The sequence below is a fragment of the Carettochelys insculpta genome, chromosome 24, assembly GCF_033958435.1.
Source record: "Carettochelys insculpta isolate YL-2023 chromosome 24, ASM3395843v1, whole genome shotgun sequence".
Lineage (NCBI taxonomy): Eukaryota > Metazoa > Chordata > Testudines > Carettochelyidae > Carettochelys > Carettochelys insculpta.
Genome location: NC_134160.1, coordinates 9,386,119 through 9,404,191, shown reverse-complemented (window position 1 = coordinate 9,404,191; position 18,073 = coordinate 9,386,119). Strand labels below are relative to the sequence as shown.

Below are 18,073 nucleotides of genomic sequence, written 5' to 3'. Positions count from 1 at the left end.
CAGGAAGACCAGCAAAGGCCTGCTTGAGTGCACATTTGCCATACAAGGCAAGTTAACCCTGAGACTCTTATTCTGGTGACACTGTTCTGGGCAGAACATGCCTGGTGGCCGCTGTTACCAACCCTAGCGATTTTTATCAGAAATCGTAAGACTTTTGGTGCTTTGTCTTAAAGCCCCAGCTCCTGGAGTCAGGTGATTATGGGGGACTCTTGGTTTTCACTGGGAATAGAGTAAGTTGTTTAGCCCTCCTGGTTAGAGAGAAAAGCTGAAAAAATGTGACTCTCAAATGTTCCATCATCTCAAGCCAAAGGAAACGAATGCCACATTTCCGAATCTTTAAGTCTGGTGATGTCTTAAGCTTGTCTTGTGATTCTGAGCACCTAAGTCATTATTTTGGCCCTGCTGGTTTGGCAAGAACGGTAGCTAAGGCTTGCAGCAGACACAGGGGCTTTCTATACCTGTCACTGGGCCCTGTGTTGACACATCTGGAACCGGCCACAGTAGTTCTTCTCAGCGATATCAGCTTTCACTTGCTGTTATTTTTAATTTAAGGGCAATAAACAGTTTTGTCTGCTGATGGGAAGATGACTGGTTTGCATTCTCAGCCTTGGGCACAGTCCCAGCTGTTCAGTGTATGGTAGAAAACAAGCCCTTTGATGCCTTTTGAGAATTCAGTAAGTTTGGAATCATAAAAGTTCAAACTCCTGCCAGGGGAGCTAACAGCACAACATCCCCAGTGTGTATCACAGGCAGGTGCTGACCCCTAGTGGCAGCACAGGGAGGGACATTCCCTGGATTGTGTTAAGGCACTTTTAAGAGACCCTCTTTTTGTTCCCTACATTTCTGGTGGCTTTGGCTGTGACCAGGACATTCAATGAAATAGCAATTAAAAACAAGACTTGTTTTCTTCCAGCAGACAGGCTGAGATCCCAAAGGCAGGTAACAAAATGGACAAGCTTGTAATTCTTGCAAACCTTTATTTGTACTGGTAAAACCCAATAAAGACCGAAATTCCTTCCAGTATCTTGCCAGCTACGGTTAACAAGCGTCTCTGCCACTCAGAGTCCTGCATTAGGGAGGTCTAAGCAAAGAATGTTACACCAGGCCCCACTGGGATGCCAGTCCACCTGGCAGTAACGGAGGCTAGATCAGTAACGTTAGTCTGTAGCACTGGAATTCCTGCTCGGTCAAGTATCCTGGAAGCACGACTCAGTGCCAGTAAGAACACAGCCCATGCCCCTGCAATTCTGGCCTGGTCCAGCACAGTGACTACCTCCTCTCCGGCTCTGTTTCTCAGGGGCTCCACTGCGCCTCCCTCGTTCTAGGGTTTCTCTAGGTTCCGATACTTCTTGCGCAGCACGGACACCTGGTCCTTGAACAGCACCGGGTCCAAGCGGAGCTGCGAGTGCACCAGCGGCATATAGCCAAACCAGGCTGCAAAGTGGTTGATGCAATCCTGGCGCTGGGAGAAGTGCAGGTTCCCGCTGGAGACAGCCACGCTCTTGGACATCTATGGAGCAAGAAGAGAGAGTGCGGAGGCATTGCATGACTGGGGGGCTTGCCCTGCTCCCTTGAAGACAAGGGTGCTTTTGCCCTGGATTTCAGCGGGATCAGGAGCAGCCCCTGAATTAGAGGCATTTGACCCTGTAGCTCATATATAAGCCCCGAAGGAGGGACAGGGAAAACCACCCCATGGTGTCAGAAGTACAGATGGAAGTAGGTGGAGCACGGTGAACTGGAACACGTGAGATATCGAACCACAGGCAATGGAGTGAGAGAACCTTAGACTTAAGGGGAGCTAAGAGCGTCCACAGCTTTCCCTGTTCCACCCAAATCGGAGGTGACTGAATGAATTGGGCACTTTCCAGCTCACTGAGAGATCCCACCACCAAGCAATGAACCCGTATGGGAGCCACGGTTATTCCTTGTAGGGAATGTGGCATGAGATCAGACCCCACAGGAAAGTAGAAGCAGTGGGCTGTGTGGCTTCCTTCTGATAGGAACCTTTCCCAGAATGCCTTTCCTGGAGCTGGCCCTTTAAATCTGGGACAGACAAGCTACTACAGGTCTAAGGCAGGGGACACTTTGCATCTATCAGCTACAATCTGCACCTCCTGCCCATCTGGTAAGTACCTGTCCTTTATTTTGCTGTCCTGTGCTGAAGGGATGCTCCAGCTCTGCTCCCCACATCACAGGGCTGTCCATAGTCTTTATGAGAATATGCTTATAAATATGAATGTGCATAACTGGGAAATGCTTTATGCAAATATTTTGTGTAAGGTCTCATTTGAAAAGTTATAATCTGCCAATTGCGTCTATTCCATTTGTCGGCCTGTATTATGCCTGCACCCGAAGTCACAAATCAGAAGTATTAACCTGTGGAACTGGTGTAGACATGCTAAGAGAAGACCGTTACGGGTATCTCAGAAACTTGATGGCTCACAGATAAGGACAAGAAGTCCTGTGGCACCTTGTAGACTAACATTTTGGAGCATAAGCTTTTGTGGGCAAAGACCCGCTTTGATGAAGAGGCTGCAGCTGACAAGTGCCTGATGGAGGGGGAACATTTTGGGTGCTGGATGAACCCCTTTTTGTTCCTCTCCTAGGTTCCCAGAGGGTGCAGTCCTGCAGGCTGGATGGGCAGCTGGGGCTCATCAGGGGTCAGCCAGCAACAGGAAGCAATCAAGCACCTGTGACCGGTTAAGGCCTCCAGGCTCCCTATAAAAGGCTTTTCCCCAGGCAGCAGGAAGGGGACAGTAATGCTCAGAGAGATGGAGGCTGTAGAGCCCAGCCCCAAGGTACCAGAGGTAAGTGGTGGGTGACAAGGCCCAGGGAAAGGTCACTGCTGTGGGGCAGGAGTAAAAGCCCTTCCAGCTTCCTCCTTCCTTAGGGTCTGTGGGCCAGAGTCCAGGGCACTGGGTAGGACTGGACTCCCCCCACCCTTCCCGTGGAGATAACTCAGGCCAAACTGGGGTAGCTCAAGAATGGTGGAGAAGGTTCTATTCCACCTCCAATTAGGACTGGCCTGTGATGAACATGGCTCAGTAAAGGGAGACCCTTGCCTTTGGGAAGCCCCAGGGCAACAAAGGGGCATTGGAGCCTCTGAGGCCCACAAAGAGTTGCCTGGAAGTGCAGGACCCCTGAGGCACTGACAAGGGGTCTGTCACAAATCCCTTTTGTTTATTAATAAACCCAGTGTATATAACTGCTATCCAGGGGAGCAAGCAGGCAAGGATCTCACTTTACATAAGAAAGGAGGCAAACAACATGAGCTCACCCCATTTAAACCCCACTGGGGCTGTGCATCTGGGTGCTGGGGCAAGTCCCTTTGACTGAGCCTTCCCAGAGGTCAGCTGATCTCAGTGTCCGTATTTTACTGCAGAGGGCTGGGGCCCATCTCTGTTGCCAGTGCTGGAGGAGGCCAGAGAGCCTGGCTCAGCAGGACAGAGGGTTGAGGGGGGTCCCCAAGGGCAGGAAGGTTGGCACAGGGATATTTCACCTCATCAAGTGGCAGTCACTGCCGGGGGTCTCCGTCACACCCGCTCCCTCCTCCCCAAAGCAAGGCTGTCTCTGAGCTAAACTGGACACGCACCACCGAGAGCTCAGGAAGGAGTTTTCAGGGAGGTGTGGTGGGATGTTGACTGACTGTCTGGGTGCTGGATGAGGATAAGCTCTAACAACATAGTGGAAAGTTTTCATGTGACCCCTGGGGGCACAGCTCTGGGCAACATGGGGTTACTAGGTAAGAACAGGATGTTTCTGGCCATTGGGAAGTGTTTCCTAGTGGTGGGAGCCATGGGGGTGCAGAACAGCTTCCCTCTGGGCCAGGGCAATGCCATTGCTTAAGTCACTAAGGACTGAAGAGAGCAGGATGTCTGGACCCAGGCAGCAGGACCCATCCTACATTGGACCCTAACGCAACAGGATCCATGCTACCTCCCGCGGGTGCCTGGTACCTTCCTGTCTCTGGCCACATCCCAGAGCGCCCTTCTCAGCCCCTACCTGCTGGAGGGCAGCCTCTTGAAGCTGCTTCTTCTGGGCCACTTTGATGGGTGGTAGCTTGGTGACAGCAGACACGAGGAAGTTCATCAGGATGTCCTCACAGTTGGAGAGCTGGTCAATCAGGCTCCTCAGGCTGGCGGGCACGTAATTGGTGAAGAGACTGTGATAATACCTGTGGGGTGCGGGGGGAGCAAGGCAGAGATGTGGTAACATGGAGGGGAGCAGAAGAAGGGGTGTCTCAGAGCAGGAGCCTCCAGGAAATGGTTCTGCTTTTCTTCCATGCTTGGCTTTGCCACCAAGGGACCATCCTGTTCCCTGAGGATGGGGCTGGCCATAGCATGGCCCTGGGCCTTCAGGCCTCCTGCAGTGACAATGCATCTCACAGCAGCCCTCTCCTTCCAGCTTGTGGCACGAGCAGGGGCGATGGGCCCTGCCTCATCACTGCTCTGTGTTACTTGGCGTGTGCCCACCGGGCTGGGAGACATGGACCCCACAAGCTTTTCCTTCCACACCAAAGATGAGAGCAGCCGCGGTTAAGTTGGGAAGGCCCTCCACTGCCAGATGAGTTCCAACTCACCTCTCTGGTGCTAAGGAGCAAGCAGCCCCGTCCTTCAGCCATGAAACACTGCCCCAGGCCTGGGGGCTATCAGCCATCCACCCTGCTCTGGCTGGGCCCAGAGGTGAGGAGCTGCTGCATTGCCCTTTCCTCAGCCGTGTCCCTGGCCTCACCTCTTCCAGACCCTGGCCAGGGCAGGGCCCTTCCCAAGCCACGTGTGCTCAGGTGCCACCCGGCTCCATCCAAGCCACAGATGAAGGCTAGTCTTTGTGAGGTGAAGGCAGGAGACCCACGTTCTCTTCCTGCCCTCAGCACACCAGCCACATCTTTCTAAACCAAGTACCTGGTGCAGCACTTGTAGGTACGCAGCACGGGGTGCTCAGCACACCTCACACCCTGGCCACTTTCCCAGTTGCCCATCTTTAGATTCAGGGCACTATCTTTAGCCTCCTCTGTCTCAACTTCGCGTAGGACTCCCAGCGCTTCACTGGCCTGGTCTGCAAATGGAGGACAGCCGTATGGAGCTCCCTGCTGCAGCATGGAGGCTTAACTCCTCAGTTAGTACCCCACAGCCCCACCTCCGGCACATGGCCAGTCAGGGCCCTACCATCCTGGATGCTGCACAGACACATGGCAAATGGCACCCAGCAGCCCAGTCCAGGGTAAGTGCTTTGAGATCCTCAGCTGGAAGGAGCTTTCCAACCCCAGCCCTGTCATGAGAGAAGCCTCCAGGTCTGGGCTATCTGCCCCGTTCCTACAACTGGGTGGCCTCAAGCTAGTTCTTCCATTGGTGCTTTTTGGTGGCAGAACCGATCCCGGTGTGTTCCCACGGCCTGGGGCCTTTGGGGGTTGGGAGAAGGTGCTTTACCTGTGATAGAACGCGGCTGCAGTGAGAACCATGGAGAACTCATTTGTCCACCTGGATGTGTAGCCCCATTGATTCTGGCTGGAATCCCAGAAGTGACTCCGCATGGGGAACCCCACGATGCGGTCGGGAAAACTCCTCCACACCACGAAGGCAAAGTCAACCTGGGGAGAGAATTCACCATCAGGACAGCAGAACCGGAGCCAAACGCCTCCATCGTCATTGCAGCCTTGGAAGAATGCTGCAGAGAACAGAGCTGTGCTGGCAGAGACGGAGCCAGTGTAGATTTGACCCATTATGACTTTGCTACCATCTGCGAGGAACAGCTGCAGCCGCCGAATGCGCTCTGCACCTCTCCAAGCCTCTGCCTTGCAAAGTCACCCGTGTCTCCCCGACCCCTTTAAGCACATGGTGGCCCTCCCCGTGCCCCACCCCAACCAGCTCGGACGGGCTCTGCCTCCATCCTCACCCTGCAGGCCAGGCTGCCTGCTGCCACGTGAGCCTGGCAGATGTCACATGGTGAGCGCCTCTGGGCCAGGTGGGCGCTGGGGTGCAGGGCCTGCCAGGCACAGCCAGGTGCCTCAGCAGTTGGCACGCTGCCATCTGGCTTTTTCCTGGAGCTTTCTTATTCAAGTGCTCACCCTGCCCAGCCTCACTTGGCTTGGGAGATCTGGCACCCTAGTGGGGGGTGCCAATGACTGGGCCTGGGGGAGATACTGTCTGCTCGGTACAATCTAAACCAGAACTTCTGGCTGTTTCGGGGCCCCTTTTGCGGGAGATGGGTGTTAACCCCGGTGCCCAGGCTAAATAGCTTGGCTGTTCTTACTGGGTCTGTCTACATCCTTCTCAACCCCCCGGCCTGATGCCACAGAGGTGAGCGTTCTTTAGGTGGCCCAGGGAGCTGCCAGCTCTCAGCTCCCTGCAGGATCTGGGGCGGAGCGTTGCTGTGCCCCGTTCCACCGCAGAGGTGGCTGCATGCTCCGTGGCCCGCTGCATGCTCCGTGGCCCTCTTCATGGAGAGCTGCTTGAGACCCTGCTCCCCTCCACGGCTGCATCCCGCCTCACCTCGCTGGTCGACAGGCTGGTGTGCTCGTCCAGGCTCAGCACCGCGTCCGTCCCGATGGCCGAGTATGGGAAGAAACGGTCGCTCACCTTGAGCAAGAGAGCACAGCGGAGTCAGAGCAGGGGCCAGGCCCCCCCCGTCCTCCCTTCCCTGCCTCCCAGGACTGCAGCCCCCAAACAAACCACCGCAGCAGCGTCTTACTCTTCTCCTGCCGTGAATGACTGTCAAAGGCACTGCTGTCTGGGGCCACTTCCCAGGTGGCGGGGGAGGCTTCTCGCAGCTCCACAGGACCAGAATCTAAACCCAAAGCGGAGGGAGCCGAGGTCAGCCCCCATGGGTGGCTGTTGGGGCGGGAGGGGGTGTCTACGTGGGCAAAGGGGACAGGAGGCTGTGACCCAAACCCGCAGCTACCAGCCGGCCCAGGCCCAGATTGAAATGTCAGCCCAGGGAATCAAGCCCCCGCACTCCCTTTAATCAAACAAACCTGGGTGTTTCCTGGGGCCCAACCGCTCACCTGGGGCTCCTTTGAATTTCTACTTTCCCTGTACATAGCTTCTACAGGGGGCCTGGAAGCTAGTGCCAAGGCAGGACACTCCACCTGGGGCTTCAGGCGTGGGACAGGTGCCGTTACAGAGGATGCATAATTAAGGTACATTAAACTCTGTCCTCTCCTGTCCCTTTGCTGCCCAGAGCCCCTTTGGGCCTGGTTTTCAGAGATGCTGAGCCCCTGCAAATCCCATGGGGCAGCTCCCCAGCTGGTGTCCACTGGTGTCACCCCATGGGAAACAATGGATCAGCTCCTCAAATGGGGGGATTCAGCTTCACTCCACTGGAGTCAATGGGCCCAGAGTCCCAGCTGGCATAAAACAGCAGCACAGATCCTCAGCAGGGTAAACTAGCATCGCTCTGTTGGAGTGAATGGAGCTAAGCTGTCTTTTGCCAGCTGTGGAGTGACTTTCTGCTGGAGCCGGGGCTCAGGACCTCGGCTGATCTACCAGGGCCTTGGTTTAAATGGAATCCTAGAACACAAGAGCTGGAAGGGACCACGAGACATCACTGAGTCCAGTCTTGCCCTGCCCTCAGACAGGACTAAGCCCTGGCTGTAGATCATCCCTGACAGGCATCTGTCTAGCCTGCTCTTAAATATCTCCAGCAATGGAGACTCCACAACCTCCCCAGGTAATTTATTCCAGTGTTTAACCACTCGACGGTTAGGAAGTTTCTCCTAGGCTAAGTCTGCACTAGCCAAAACCATGGCCATTTCGAAGTTTACTAATGAAGTGCTGAAATACATATTCAGCAGCTCATTAGCATGCGGGTGGCCGCGGCACTTCGTAATTGACGGGGCTCCTTTTCGAAAGGACCCCGGCTACTTCGAAGTCCCCTTATTCCCATCTGCTCATAGGAATAAGGGGACTTCAAAGTAGCTGGGGTCCTTTTGAAAAGGAGCCCCAGCTGGACGAGCCGCGTCAATTTTGCAGTGCCACAGCCGCCCGCACGCTATGTTTATGTATTTCAGCTCTTCATTCGTAAACTTCGAAATGGCCATTTCAAAGTTTTTGGCTAGTGTAGACACGGCCCTAACGTCCAGCCTAAACCTCCCTTGCTGCAGTTTAAGCCCATTGCTGCCTCCTGTCATCAGAGGCCAAGGAGAACAAGTTTTCTCCCTCCCCCCCGCCCTTGCAACACTCTTTCAGGCACTTGAAAGCCGCGATCATGTCCCCTCTTAGCCTTCCCTTTGCTGAACTAAACAAATCTAATTCTTTCAGTCTTCCCTCATAGCTCATGTTCTCTAGACCTTTCTTCATGCTTGTTGCTCTTCTCTGGACTGTCTCTAGATCTTTCTAGAGCTGGGGTGCCCAGAACTGAACCCAATACTCCATTTGGGACCTAAATACGCTTTCTGGGTGTCCCGCCAGTCCTGGGGGCCCAAACTCTGGCTGAGGCTGCATCTGGCGTCGTGCTTACCAGGAGCCGGGCAGATGCACGCAGGCCCAGCCGGCTCCAGTTTTAAAACAAGAATAACCCTGCAGCCCTAGCACCTGCTTGTTGTCCTACTGGCTTGGGAGAGGAGGGGGTGGGGCCTTGTGACCGAAATCCCAGCGGTGCCTGCATGGTCCTGGCCATCGTGACAAGGACAAGGTGCACCATGGCACCCAGTGGCTGTTTCTGTGGCTCTCTATTATCAGACTCGATGGCTGTGTCTACATTCCTCTCTTGAAAGAGGTATGCAAATGAGATGCAGATTTGCATACCTGACACTTCATTTGCATATTCTTATTCAAAAGAGCTCCTTTCAAAATACAAAAACCAGGGCAGAAGGGTTCTTTCGAGGATGGGGTTTACTTTTGAAAGAGCAGTGTCTATGCTGGTTTTTTGGCTTTCAAAAGAAGCTATTTTGAAACAAGAATATGCAAATAAATCTGCATCTCTTTTGCATTTTTGATTTCCCTCATTTGCATACCTCTTTCGAATGAGGGATGCAAGTGTAGCCACAGCCCATGGGCGCTGGAGTCAGCCATCTGAATGGGAGATGGGTTTGGATCCAAACCCAACGCCCGGCGGCATCTGGTTCAGGCCAGTCCAAGCAGGAAGAACAAAGCAGTAGCTCAGGTGGACCCTCGCCACCTCCTCCCACAGTGCTAGAGCCCAGGAACCCTGGCTAGGATGGGCAGGTGGGTTTATTTGTCCTGACCTGGGCACAGTGCTGGGATCTGGAGACAGCCTGGATGAGCTTGAGGATGGGCTGGGAGAGGGAGACCACGGGGGAGACCGCCCGGATGAAGGCCGTGAACTTACTGGAGGGGCTGCGCCCTGCAAAGGGAGAGAGCAGATCAGTCAGGGATTCCCCAGGGATGGGCCAAGGCATGACCGTGGGGAGCGGCTCCTACCTTGCTGCAGGTAGTAGAAAGGGAAGTCGCCGAGGTGAGTGGAATACTCTGGCAGAGCCAGCAGCCCCCCGGGCAGCGTGTTCCAGAAGAACTTGGGCCGGGCTTCTCGATGAAATATCCGATCCTTTATTATCTGGGGGCGGGACAGAGACTGCGTCCATCACCCTGGCAGCAGGCAGGCTCATCCGTCCCTCAGCGCTCAGCAGAGCAGACAGCCTCCACGTGCTGACCCCAGCCCCCCAACCTCACCCAAGCAAAGCGTCCACTATGCTCTGCTGAGCCCAGACAGCCTGGCAGGGCCTGGCTGGCCAGTGAGCTGTGAACACCGAGTTTATGGAAAGGGGGATTTAGTGGGGCAGGGATCACACCCCTGAGATTCAAATCTGCAGGACACTGATTCAAAGCCACCCTAAGTCACTCAATTTTTGCTGGACATCCACCTGAAACCGCCCCCCAGCCCTGAAAGTTAGGACAGGGCTTCTGCTTGTGCTGCGCAGCAGTCGATGCCCAAGTCCTAGGTTCGCAGCTGTACGCCAAGGTACTTCGCAAACTTCAGCGCTGTCCCTCCAGATTTTCACCCGTGCGCGGAAGCAGGACTCAGGCCTAACAGCTAACAAGAAGGTGGGCTGAACCCGAGCCCTCAGCTCAGGCCCTGAACAGAGAGTCCTCCCATCTCTCTCCTGAGGGGAACCAGCACACATGCCCCCAGGATGCTGGGGTGTCCTGGCACTTTATGGCTCATTATGTGCCACATGGTGCTCACGCTGGCTTCAATGGGGTTAGCTGGCACCTCCCCACAGGACAAATTCTGGCCCAGGCACTCACTTCCTATTTATAGCACCTTGTGAACCACAGAAGGATGAGGCATTTGGCCAGGAGGAGCAGCCCAATGTTCTGAGCGCTGTATTGCAAAGCCCGGCCTGGCTGATCGGCACCAGTGCCGGAGAATGCACCAGCCAGGCTTCCAGGCACGTCCTTATTCTGACCCCACTGGAATACGTGGAGACGCAGGCTCCTGGCAGGTCCATCAGAAGTGGTGATGAAAGAAAGACATCAAGCACTTATCTGCAGCGGGGAGCGGGGTTGAGCTCGGGCTCATGACAATGCTCTGTGCCTCCCCTTTCTAATGGGAGACTTTGTCTAAAAAAATCAGGGGAAAAACTCTTGCCCCCAAGAGGAAATGCCATCGGAAGGACAGGTAGCCTGGGTGAATTTAGGACTCATCCAAGGTGGGGCGTGGATGGCCCTGGCGCTTGAAGGTCTCTGTTGTTTATTGTTGTTGTTATGGTTATTTTTCATTTATATATTGTGCTGCGAGAGCTCCCTGACCTCTGGTCTGCCAGCTGTTGTACGAACAGAAGGAAATATGGCCCCAGCCCCCAAGAGCTCCCTCGTGTGAGATAGACAGGAGACGAAAGCGCACAGCACAGCTTGAGGGCCCAGTGAAATGGCCATGGTCAATGGCCTCAGCCCACCAGTTGCCTCACCACAGGGGAATGGCAGGGCAAGCTGCTCCTGCCCCTTGTGTTGGGCTTGTTGTGAGAGTCAGGAGAACACAAGGGTGCCACGTGCATCCTTGGCGCAACAGCACTGATTGCAGCAGAGGATTGCACTCAGGGTAACTTTGGTCCCAGATCTCTCTGAGTTCCCTGGGTTTTGCGGTGGTCTCTCTGGTGTGGATGCCTGTCCAATGGCTGCTGAACTGAGACCTCCCCAAGCTCATTACACGTGTGCCACTGAAGAAGCATTTGGATAATAAATGTGGGTCACAATGGAGCTGGAGGGATCTGAATTGGTGGGCTCTAGGGAAGGATAGAGTAAGAGCAAGAAAAGTTAGGGAGTAATGAGCTAGAGAGAACCTATTTATTTAATGACTGAGCCACAGTCAGCCTGGGAGTCCTTGAGGGAAGAGGGTGGCTTATAAAGCACAAATGCTCTGCAGACAAAGAATTAATGGCCCATGTTCCACCCCAGGGGGAAAATGGGTTAGAAGCCAAACACAGGGTGCGATTGGGATGGGCTAGGAGATCCCAGGGTGTCCTTGGCTTCCTGCAATCAAGGCACCCACCTTCTCACTTCCAGTTAGGGTCTTTTTCTTTCCATTCACTTTCTAAAGAAAAGGCGGCTCTGAGGGCCCAGAGGGGTGAGAATAGGGACCTGAACCGTGCTGCAGTCGGAAAGCAACCCGTCCGTGTGCAGTGGCTGTTAGCGTCCCCTTCCACCTCGCCCAACAAATTCATCTTTCCTGCCAAATCCAACCCCTAGCCAGGGACCCCAGCGCTGAACTTCCCAGCTCTGCATAGAAATGGCCTCCGAAATGTTGCCCAATAAGGCCGACGCAGGCGTTGTCACTCTCGTGTAGCCAGGAGGCCCATCAGCCAGCACCCACTCTCCGGTCTCTAAAGTTTGCCCTAGAGGCTGGGACTGGAGTAGCTGGGAAGTCCCCCAGTATAGCGCTCCTGTTCTATTCCCTGCAGTGCCTCCTACAGCCTGGGACTGGGGTAGGTAGGTGGGTCCCACCCGCCAGAGCTCCTGCCCCCTTCTCTACAGTGCCCCCTAGGGGCTGGGATTGGAGTAGCTGGGAAGTTCTGCCCCTGCCCTCAGCCAATCCTCCTGCCCCATTTCCTACAGTGCCCCCTAGAGGCTGGGATTGGAGTAGCTAGGAAGTCCCGCCCCTGCCCTCAACCAATCCTCCTGCCCCATTCCCTACAGTGCCCCCTAGAGGCTGGGATTGGAGTAGCTGGGAAGTCCCACCCCTGCCCTCAGCCAGTCCTCCTGCCCCATTCCCTACAGTGCCCCCTAGAGGCTGGGACAGGACAATTTTCCAGTATCTGCCTCACTCCTGCACAGAGCTGGTGCTGATTCCTCTCACTTGATCAGTTTTAATCCCGTGCAAATTGGAGACAAGGTGGGATTCTCCACTACCCAGTTGTTGCTCTCAGCTGTTGTTGCTGCTGCGAGGCAGCCAGTTTATATATATATATATATATATGCATAAAAAACCCACACAGAAAGATGGCTGAGGGGCGTTGCTGAGCATGAGATACCAGACTCTTGTGGCTCACCTCAAGGGTGGTTTGCACTATTTTCTCCACGGATGAGAAATATGCTTCCCACAGGAACTGGGTTTGCTGCTGGAACGCCAGGATCTTGTCACTGTGGATACAGCGCACTGTGGAAGGAATCTGAGCAGGACAAAAACCACAGAGCCAAGGGGGAGAGAGAGAAGGGATGGGATTAATAGCCAGGCAGAGTTTCTCCCTTTTTGGTTGGGGTGCTGGAGAGCCAGGTCCTAACCCTGGCTGGAGCACTGTAGGGTTAAAAACATTTCAAACAAGCCGCAGTCCTGCCAGTTGCCTTAGCCAGAGGTGCAAACCCTTAAAAGATCCTTCATCCAGTATCAAACAGACCCCTGCAAGGGTTCTTTTGTGTATGGTTTTAACCACTGAGCTGTGGGCATCTTCAGCTCCATTTCCAGCTCCACCACTGACTTTCTCTACGGCCTGGGAGATGTCACATAACCACCCTGCCTAGGTTGCCCCTTCTCCAAGGGGTGTGCAGTTTTTCTACCTGGCAGTGGTTTGTTTGCCTGTGTTATGTGTCAGGCCCCAATTCTTAGGCCACCTGAATACCTCTCAGTCTTTATTTATCTTCCCTGTGAGGCAGGGCAGTGCTACAGGTGGGAACTGTAGCACAGTGAGGCCTAGTGACTTTACCAAGGCCATCTAAGTCATCTGTAGCAGAGCAGGGAACTGAAGGTTGCTTAGTTAGTTAGAAGCTAGTTCTCTAACTACTTTGCTGAAGTTTCATTGCCCCTTTAAGGAGTCAATAGTCAACAGGCACTAAGGTGAAGTCAGACCCTCAGCTTCTGGCCCTGGGCTGGCACTCTCTGGACCTTGCATCTTGGTGTACAGCAGCAGCTCCCTCTCTGCCCAGCAGACCAGGTGTGGGAGAGTGGGTGCCTGGATCTTTGCCCCCCCCGCCCCTTCAGTGTGCTACCCACCCCAGCGGAGCAGTCCTGGGGCTCCCTGGCCCGCACTGCGGGTATGGAATAGTAGCAAATGATCACACAGACAGAGCAAGAGGGAAGTGGTTCGTCCCTCCCAGGGCCACTCCTGGGGCGGTACAGCTTAAATGCCAGCTCTCGCTCAGGGCTGAGCCGAAAGGGGCAATTGAGCCTTCAGTGTCTGCTGCACAACAGGGTGAAGACGTGCACAGCGGGCGTGTTTCTACAGGGCCTGCACAAATCCACTGTTTTGTGCTGACACGGCCACAGGCCAGGTGCCCTGAGCAGTTAACTGCAGCACTGAGCCAGTTCCGTTGGTGTCCCATCAGGCTGTTTATTAACACCTCTCTAGCGCTCTTTGTTCAGCCATCCCTGGAAGTGGGAGGTGGGCAGCTATTGATCCTGCTGACCCTCCCTGCCCTCCTCTGAAATCAACAGCAAAGCCCCCCCGACCCCCACCCCGACTTCAGCGGGTGCAGCGTGGACTCTGTGTGTGTGTGTGTGTGTCTGTCTGTCTGTCTGTCTGAGCTAGGTGTGGGAGTGCGAGGCAGGACAGGCCTGCAGGGGAGGACAAACGTTGGTAGAAAAACCGAAGGGTCAGCTAGTTTCTGCGTGCTGGCCGCCAGGACCAGCTCCATGGCAGCAGTCGTCAGCTAATGAATGACCCACCCATCTGTCAGGCTGTCGCTAACAGGGCAAGCTGACCTACCGCACTGGGCCACAGGGAGCTGCGTTACCTGCAGGAGGAGTCTCTCATCACCGACAATGGCCGACTTGCTCCAGTCGATCACTTCGGAGAAGGGCAGCTCCCAGCCGTTGCTGAGCAGCACCGGGACACAAGCAGCCTGGATAGATGAGAAACCAGAGACAACCGGTGGAGCCTTGTATCCACCAGCCCAGGGACCAGCAGCGTCCAGGCTGGAGGGAGCACAGCAGCTAGTTAGTGGCATTAGAACCGCAAGTAATTTCTGAAGAGCCCCTTTCCACAGACTGCTTTGGTCCATGACTTAGGAGCATGAATGGTCAGCCAGAAACGTGTGTGATTCCCTCAGGGACCCTCCCGCTGGCTGCTCCTCGGCAAAGGCAATGGACAGGAAAGGCTAGTGGCAGGAGGGGATGGGAGCGGTGCGTGTCAGGGAAGGGCCTGATTCAAGAAAGGGGACAGCATTGGAAAGGAGGAGACGGGTGGCTGGAGAGAAGACGCAGAGAGATGGAGGGGGGGATAGACTTCAGAGCTGCAGGATTGGAGATGCTGCCAGAGGGAGTTGTGAGAACTAGGACTTTAACAGGGTTTGAACAACAACTGGATACATCCATGGATGTTGGATCCATCACCGGCTATTAGCCAGATGGGCAGGAGATGGGTGATGGCCTGCTCTGGTCATTCCCTCTGGGGCAGCTGGCATTGGCTGCTGTTGGAGGACAGGACACTGGGGTAGATGGACCGTCGGTCTGACCCAGTGTGGCCGTTCTTATGCCCTTGCCCTGCTTCTCTCTCTCCGTGCTCAGAGGCTCCTGTGTGGTGGGACTGGGGCAGGAGAGGAGGGAAAGTCACGGACTGACTACAGACATCTTGGGCTGTTTCTCCCGCCCCGGTACCTGCAGCGCTTCCAGGAAGCGGAAGGAGCCCAGCCTTCTGCCACGGGGGATGATGCAGAAGGTGGAGTTGTGGAGAAGCTCCTGATAGTCAAACCTGGAAACAAAAGGCAGCTCTGGTTAGAAGCCCCTGGTTAGAACTTCTTCCTGCCAGTTGGCCCAAAGCTACCTCATACCCCTGGGTGATGTTAAGTGTCCTCAGCACCAGGGTTCCCTGTAAGCTGAGTGCTTGGCTGGCTGCCCACAAGAGATTCAGGTGCCAGCCAACTTTTTAGCAGAGCACCCATAGCTGTCTGGATACATTTGTACTGCTGGTGCACATCCTCCTATGCCTTGGTGCCCATAACAAAATTTAGTCTGCCCATGGATGGCAAAAAATGACAGGGAACCTTGTTCGGGACTGTTTTATTTCAGTGTGAAGATCCTGTGAAGCCATATGCATCAGTCCTAGAACAGCGGTGGTCACAAATAGCCAACAGGCATCCTCTCAGTCACGACTCCGAACCCACGTACCAAAGCCCCACTGCCAGCCTCCAGAGCTGACTCCAGGTAAGGCAGAGAACACCCTCCAGTTGCTTGCCACAGTGCCCCGAAAAATCACAAAACTAAGAGTGCAGTGTTTGCTTCCAAAACTAATCAGTCGCCTTCCCCCCAAAGAAGCTTCTACGACTACACACATCAGCATCATGCATTGGCCCCTGCTGTAGCCCTACGAAGGGGCACTAACGAGGTCGTTATAGTTACTTAGGATGCAAACTTGCAGCACTGTGCTGGCCTTTTGGACCCTGTCGCACAAGGCGCGGTCGACAATGTGCCATCTCTCATCCAAGTATCTCATACCAACGAAACGTGGGGGAGGCCGCAATCATCTTTTTTTTGGAGGCATGCCAGCCCCTATTGCGCTCTGCTGGTGCTGTGGCCAGAGACCTCAGTGTGGTAACAGTACAAGCGCTGTAAACAGATACTGAGAAACAAAGGCCAAGAAAGGCAAGGCTGAGCACTGCATGATTCGACTGTATTGCCATGGATCCTGGGTGTCCCAGTGAGAGGCCAGCAATCCAGTGTGCTAGGTGCTGGACAAACAGGCACTCGCTGCCTCAAAGTTTGCAATCCAAATCCTTCACTCATCCCCAAAGAGGGCTGCCTGGGAAAGCATAATATGCTTGAGCATTTGTCAGAGGAAAATTAATGCTCAGAATTCCCTGCCACATGAGCCCACACACAGCCTCTCTTATCCTCCCCAGGTGCTAGAGGGGAAAGCTGAGACAGAGACAAAGCTAAGTAACTTGACCAAGGCGAAAGAGATGCCCCAACGTCTGAGCTGAGAGTCAAACACAGGTGTTCCTGTATCTCCTTGTGTTTAGATGCTCAGGGAAGGCTGCCCATGATCACCCAGCCCTCTGACCTCAGCCTGTCAGAGAGGAGACGGTTATGTGGAAAAAGCATCGGCGTGAAGCTTGGAGCCAGGGAGTGTGATTTGGTGGCTGGTTCTACCACTGATTCGCTGCGTGAGTGCAGGCTGATCTGTGCCTCTGTTTCCCATCTGTGAAATGGGGCACACCCAACCACCCAGGGCTAAATGCACCAGTGTGTGTGAGGTGCTCAGACACTAAGGTGAGAGGACCCAAGTGGATAGAAGTGATCTGTTGTGCTGAGCTCAGTTCTTTTGCTGGAAGTTCCTTTAGACGGGAACTGTGGAGCAGATTTTCCCATGGCCTGACCTGCATCTGGCCCATCTGCCCCAATGCCCAACCCCTCTGCATCTGATTTAGTGGCCCTGCAACCTCTGCTGCACAGGGTCACAATGACACCCAGGTTTGGCATGCCAAAAAGTGGTCCCCCTGCAGCCTGTGTCATGTGTTTGCCACCTGAGGGCCCTTTTTAAGTTAGATTTAAGGGGAGGTCCTGAAACTTTAGTCAGCTGTAACACAGGGTCTCAGTCTGAGAGCCTCGAGACCCCCCCAGCCCTGGGGCTGCTCTAACTTGCTGCAGTTGGTAACACTCCTCAAAGGACCACCTGTGACTGAAGTGCCCCAAGGCTGCAGAAAGAACGGCACTGCAGCCACTTTTGCTGGCTATCTACACTCTAGGGCAGGGTTGCGCAAATTGGGGGGGTGAGAAATTTTGTAGGGGGGCAGAGCACATTACAATCGGTTGCTGGGCCTCAGGCTCATGCATCTCATTAAAAATGTTGAACAACGTTATTGGTTTTGTGTCTGCGTATTCACATTTCTAGACTGATTAATTTTTACGTTCTACAGACTTGTTTTCTTACACACACTGAAAGGGGTTTTTCCCCTACGTGAACATAACTGAAATTTCCGCTGTTTGGATTATATTAGGCAGGATGGGGGGACCCTGCTAACTGCAGGGACAAAACGTGGGACCCAGCGTAAAAAGTTTGCTCACCCCTGCTCTCGAGGGAGCGTCCTAGTAGGGGAGACAGAGTCAGATACTGCCTCAGGGAGTCCAGGTCTCCCATCAGACATCAGCTTCACTTGGGCAGCATTTTAAGAGCCAGTTTATAGTGCTTTGATTTTGTTTGGTGAACTGAGCATCGGCCGAAGGTCAGCTCCGGAGACTGGAGTGCTTCATGTTTCCACAGAACAAGCACAATATGAGCTGCATCAGGCAAGTTTTCCCCTGACTGCTGCCTCCTCTCCCCAGCTCCCACCAACAAACCTCAGCCCTGAGCTGGAAACAGACCAGCCTTGAGGGATGAAAAAGGGAGTTCAGATTCCAGGGTCAGCTCAGTCCGCAGCATCACCCCACAGCCATCCAGATGAGGGGACAATTAATGCCAAAAGCCCAGGTGGTTTCTGTGGTGAGGAAGGGTTATGGCCAGCTTTTACAGTGGAGAATTTGACTCAGATCAGATCCCTTCCAGCAAAGACTGAGTACAGGACAAAAGCCAGCCTGGCCGTTTATCGATCAGATGCTGCTGATTAAAACCAAACTAGTCTTGTTTGTACAATAGTGACCATGCGGTATAACAAGGGCCTGGCCTATTGGAACCCGCAGTTTAGGTTTGTAAAGCCTAGTATTACTGAAAAGGTTTTATGAAGTTTGGTTTTTAAATGCCAACAACAATATT

General features: G+C 54.1%; 1 protein-coding gene across 2 annotated transcripts in view; it reads right to left on the bottom strand.

Moving 5' to 3' along the window:
- Window positions 1-963: 963 nt before the first annotated feature.
- Window positions 964-18,073, bottom strand: part of EXTL1 (exostosin like glycosyltransferase 1) — a 52,212-nt gene continuing 35,102 nt past the window's right edge. For both annotated transcript variants that reach the window (XM_074976529.1, XM_074976530.1), the window contains exons 3-12: window positions 14,983-15,076; window positions 14,121-14,228; window positions 12,443-12,562; window positions 9,378-9,510; window positions 9,182-9,300; window positions 6,688-6,783; window positions 6,489-6,575; window positions 5,427-5,587; window positions 4,003-4,174; window positions 964-1,510 (exon numbers count right to left, since the gene is read on the bottom strand). In XM_074976529.1, coding sequence (XP_074832630.1) covers window positions 1,322-1,510; window positions 4,003-4,174; window positions 5,427-5,587; window positions 6,489-6,575; window positions 6,688-6,783; window positions 9,182-9,300; window positions 9,378-9,510; window positions 12,443-12,562; window positions 14,121-14,228; window positions 14,983-15,076 — 1,279 coding nt within the window. In that variant the 3' untranslated portion in view covers window positions 964-1,321. The remainder of the gene's footprint in view (window positions 1,511-4,002; window positions 4,175-5,426; window positions 5,588-6,488; window positions 6,576-6,687; window positions 6,784-9,181; window positions 9,301-9,377; window positions 9,511-12,442; window positions 12,563-14,120; window positions 14,229-14,982; window positions 15,077-18,073) is intronic.